This window comes from Scomber japonicus, chromosome 22, assembly GCF_027409825.1.
Source record: "Scomber japonicus isolate fScoJap1 chromosome 22, fScoJap1.pri, whole genome shotgun sequence".
Taxonomy (NCBI): Eukaryota; Metazoa; Chordata; class Actinopteri; order Scombriformes; family Scombridae; genus Scomber; species Scomber japonicus.
Genome location: NC_070599.1, coordinates 21,397,519 through 21,401,686, shown reverse-complemented (window position 1 = coordinate 21,401,686; position 4,168 = coordinate 21,397,519). Strand labels below are relative to the sequence as shown.

At 38.3% G+C, this 4,168-nt stretch overlaps 1 protein-coding gene across 1 annotated transcript; it reads right to left on the bottom strand.

Moving 5' to 3' along the window:
- Positions 1-394: 394 nt before the first annotated feature.
- LOC128383548 (low affinity immunoglobulin gamma Fc region receptor II-b-like) lies at positions 395-3,071 on the bottom strand. Its single transcript, XM_053343155.1, has 6 exons — positions 3,030-3,071; positions 2,097-2,351; positions 1,491-1,745; positions 1,270-1,389; positions 919-1,029; positions 395-480 (listed from the first exon to the last, which is right to left on the bottom strand). The coding sequence occupies exons 1-6, from the start codon at positions 3,058-3,060 to the stop codon at positions 395-397; spliced, it is 858 nt and encodes a 285-aa protein (XP_053199130.1). The 5' UTR covers positions 3,061-3,071.
- Positions 3,072-4,168: the final 1,097 nt, after the last annotated feature.

Here is a 4,168-nt window from a genome sequence, read left to right as displayed (position 1 = left end):
CTGCAAGGAAACAAAATAAAAACTCCCTGTCATGTTTCAGATTACATTTTTGTTCAGACAGTCTTTAACTAAGCCCAGTTTCACAATATTCTCAAAATCTGTGGTTTTGAATGAAAGAAAGAAAGTGGTTTCATCGTCTACTCTCAGGTTTAAAACATGTCTGCGTTTGTATTTATGTACATTTTTGGCTTTTTCCCCCCCGAGTATGCATGTTTGTGCAATTAGAAGACTTTTCCACCTGTTGTTGAGGTGAATGATGCTCAGTTTATTTCTGCAAATGTTAAAAATTGAGAATACAAAAATAAATATGTGCAAGTGAGACACAAAGCACACCACAAGCATTAACAAACACATAATAATATAATAATATATAATATAATACATACAAATAATCCTAATTAACAGACTTCAACGGTGGTTCTGCTCTTTCCTGTGAGGTGGCTCCTAGTTTGATTGTTGAGTATACAGTTGAATCTCTTTCTGGGGATGACACACATAAGACACATATTAACAAACAATATACTATTAGAGTGTGAAGATGGACAACATATCTGAAGGAAACGAAATCCACAGGTATTACTACTAATATTAACAATGAATCTGTGTCATGCTGCTCATCTTGCCAACCCTTATTTGTCACTGACCCCTATTCATGTTGTCATTCCAAATAATCTCCCTATCTTTAAAAAGAACTCTGGGAATAAGGGGAGTGTTGTGCAACAGATTTATTAGGTAGAGGAAAATTGTTCCTGATGACCAAGTAACATGTCATACAGTAAAAAGGTGAGGTTAATGTTTCTTTAAGTTAGGGTTAGGGGTTAGGGTTAGGGTTACATCTTATTATGCCACCCATACCACCTGTACCAGATGTAATTATTTGAGGCAAGAGGTTGAAAATGTCTATGCATGTGTGTTTACCTTTGTCCTTCTTTGGCTGCACCGCCTGTGTGATAGTAACATCAATGTACGACACGTCACAGTCGTTTTTAGTCGTCTCACCGCTACACATCAGGTGGATTTTGCACATTTCTAGGTGAATTATGAAGAATCAGAAAAAGTTAGTGAAAAAATAGGAAAGATGCTGACCTTTTTTGTGTCACTTAAGGTTAGAGGCCTTTTGGTTCAAAATGTATAATTCCTGTTGTCATGTTGTGTGAAAGCATTTAAAAAGAACCATAATCGACTAACATTAGCTGGTAACATTTAGTTGACTAAAGTAGAAGTGATTCAGCCCTATATAAAATGTCATCCACATCAAAACTGTCTGACCTTTGTGGCTCCTCCATTGGCAGAACAGCATCACAGATGCCAGCAAGAGGCAAACGCCAACCACAGGAAGCAGAACGTGCGCATATGGGGGACGAAAATATTCAGGACGTTCAACTTCTTCTACACAGCACATAAGAAAACCACAGTTTGACCTTATTGCAAACACAACAACAGCCTTTGTCATGCAAATAATATAAAAACATGTCTGAAGCTTATCTCACCTCTGACAGCCAGCCAGCTGTCTGGTGATTGTCCAGCTCCGGAGATGTTACACTTGTAAAGCCCTTCATCAGATTTGGAAACACTGTGGATGGTCATGTTTCCTGTAGAGCTGCTCCCGATGAAGAGATCATCTCTATAAAATTCAGCGGTGAGGTTGGATGACGATATTGTCTTATCGTCGTCAGTACAACGCAAAGTCACAGCTTCTCCCTTCTGCACAGGGAAGACTGGACTCTCCAGGATCACAGATCCACCTGAATAACAAACAGGCAGAGTGAGGAGAAAACAGTTTAGAGCTCAGGTAGCGTTTAGGTTTTTGCTATTAGGGGATATTGTATTGCAAGATCGGATACAACTACATTATCACTGAACATTTCACTCATTCAGTATGAAACAGCTTGTCAAATACATTAATTAACACCATTTTCTTACTGAGAGAAAATTCTAGTTGTATATGTTTGTATATGTAACTGTTTTTTCAGTTTTTGTACTGAGAAAAGTCTTGCTCAAATCTTTTGTATGCCCAGCCCCTCAAAGAAGGAAGTTCTTGACTGAGGAGACATTGAGAACTAATTGGCCCCAGTTGTTATTTAGTGTAAACCCACCAGTCACAGTGATGTTGACAGCATCACGGCACTCTCCTGCTCCTGACTCACACCAGTAAACTCCACTGTCCATGGGGTAAACGTCATCATAGAAGCAGTTGGATTCATTTGGTTTTCTTGGACACTGTTCATTTAAGTTACGGGATGTGTTTCTCTTAACTGTCCATTCGGAGGATTTTCTGTGCTCCCCACAGCTCAGAGAGACAGACTCATACTGAAAGAACTGAGTTCTGTCAGGAACGATTCTCAGAGCAGCTGCTTGGAAACAGAAAGAAGAGAAAATCAAAATGGTGTGAATGGTTCATTAAGGTTGACGGGAAGGCTGTAGGCAGTTTTGTCGAGTGTTTTTCCATCAGTAATGCTGATGATTAGAGCCTGTAATACACAATATACTGTAAATACAGACTAAAAGACCTGAATGTGACACCTGCCTCTTCATCACTTTCAGCTGCAGAATACGATGTAATGAAAACATCACTTATCAGCCACAATCAGAGAGAAGAATGACTTGTCAAACTAGCTGCTGTATTTTTAAAAATATGTCTACTATATGTCTTGTATCTCTCTTCAGAAACCTATTTTCAAAGTCACACTATTGTACCCTTTTGAACAGAAGTGATAAGGATCAACTGGTTGTAAAGCAAAGCCATCAGACGTCTTCTTCCTGTCTCTTAAAACTTACTTTGTAGTAATAGGATTAATTATCTGGTTAAAATTAGGTTAAAGTTAAATTAGAGTATTGGTTGTTATGTCATTTATGAAGTATATCGAAGAAATACCGGAGTTACAAATAAAGGCGTAATCTTAAATAATAAAATGATACCTTAACATTACAGACCAGGCTCCTTTTTTGTCTTTGTTTGATCAAATGCTAACAGCTAAACATTCAAGATAATTATCAGGGATGCCCAACTGAAAATATTTACTACTCACCAACAATGATGCACAGTGTTGTTATCTCCATGCTGCTTGGTTGTTGACCGACCCACAGACTGAACAAGCTGAGGGGGCTGCATCACACCTCTTTGTTGACTTCTGCATAACAAGTCCATTTCCTGCAGACTTGATGAAGTCAGGGTCCAAAAGTGTCAAAGCTGCTGTGCAGGATGTGGGTCGGCATTCTTTTTTCAAAACCTCAACAGAGGCCTATTTTTGGTTTCCGTCAAGCACCAAAGTAGAATTTACTTACTTTGTTTTAATTTACTTAAAAGTTAAGGTTAATAGGTTTGTTTTCTTGCTTTGGATTTATTAGTGTATTGACTTTACAATATTTAACCCCCCCAACTGACAGTTTAATTGGGTTTTTTTCTACACATTGATGTAAGCTACACCTCAACCTGCAGCACCTGGATTCCCCAGGCACTCTTTGTCAGGATCCTCTTTGTGGACATCAGCTCTGCTTTTAACACCATCCAAAGGCATGATCCAGAATCTATACAATCTGATCCATCTCCTATATCTCAGTTACAGACTGCAAATCTCTTTATCTTGATTTGCTGTTCGCTATTGAGTTAACTATTTAGTGTTTATTATACAGAGAGTTACCAACCAGACCAAATTCACAAGCAAAAACCAAGATTTCTGCCAGGATAATTGGTCACTCCACACTAGGGCTGGGTATGAGTACTCAATACCTTTAACGTATCGACCAAAATAAATTGATACAAAGAGGCATAGAAATGTCTCCCATCAAACGATACCTGCAATCGATCCTTTTTGCTAGAAAATCAGACTATTGGTATGGACTCGCTCACAGCCAATTAACCCAAGCGTTCTTTGATTTAATGTGACATGTGATTGTAAGTAAGAGAGAGTAAGATTGAAAGTCTTAATAATTTGAAGACATTCAAAATGCACCTGTGTAAAAAAATCTAATTATTTAGATGTGGAGGCATGGTGGCATTTTATGCAATTTCTATTCACATGATGGGCATCAAATGAAGTACTCAATTGGTATCAGTATCACTTAAAGGGTATTTGGATTGGTACTGGTATCGTAATTTTTTAAAGCGATACCCAGCCCTACTCCACAGTCAGCCTTGCAGAACTAAACAATAAAGCCATTGTACGCA

What these genes read in the sequence shown, in the direction of transcription:
- LOC128383548 (XM_053343155.1), bottom strand. Translation starts at nt 3,060, where the DNA reads ATGGAGATAACAACACTGTGCATCATTGTTG. An exon ending in TGTCAACATCACTGTGACTG is followed by an intron (nt 1,746 to 2,096) that starts GTGGGTTTACAC and finishes TTTGTTATTCAG; the next exon opens with GTGGATCTGTGATCCTGGAG. An exon ending in CCAATGGAGGAGCCACAAAG is followed by an intron (nt 1,030 to 1,269) that starts GTCAGACAGTTT and finishes TAATTCACCTAG; the next exon opens with AAATGTGCAAAATCCACCTG.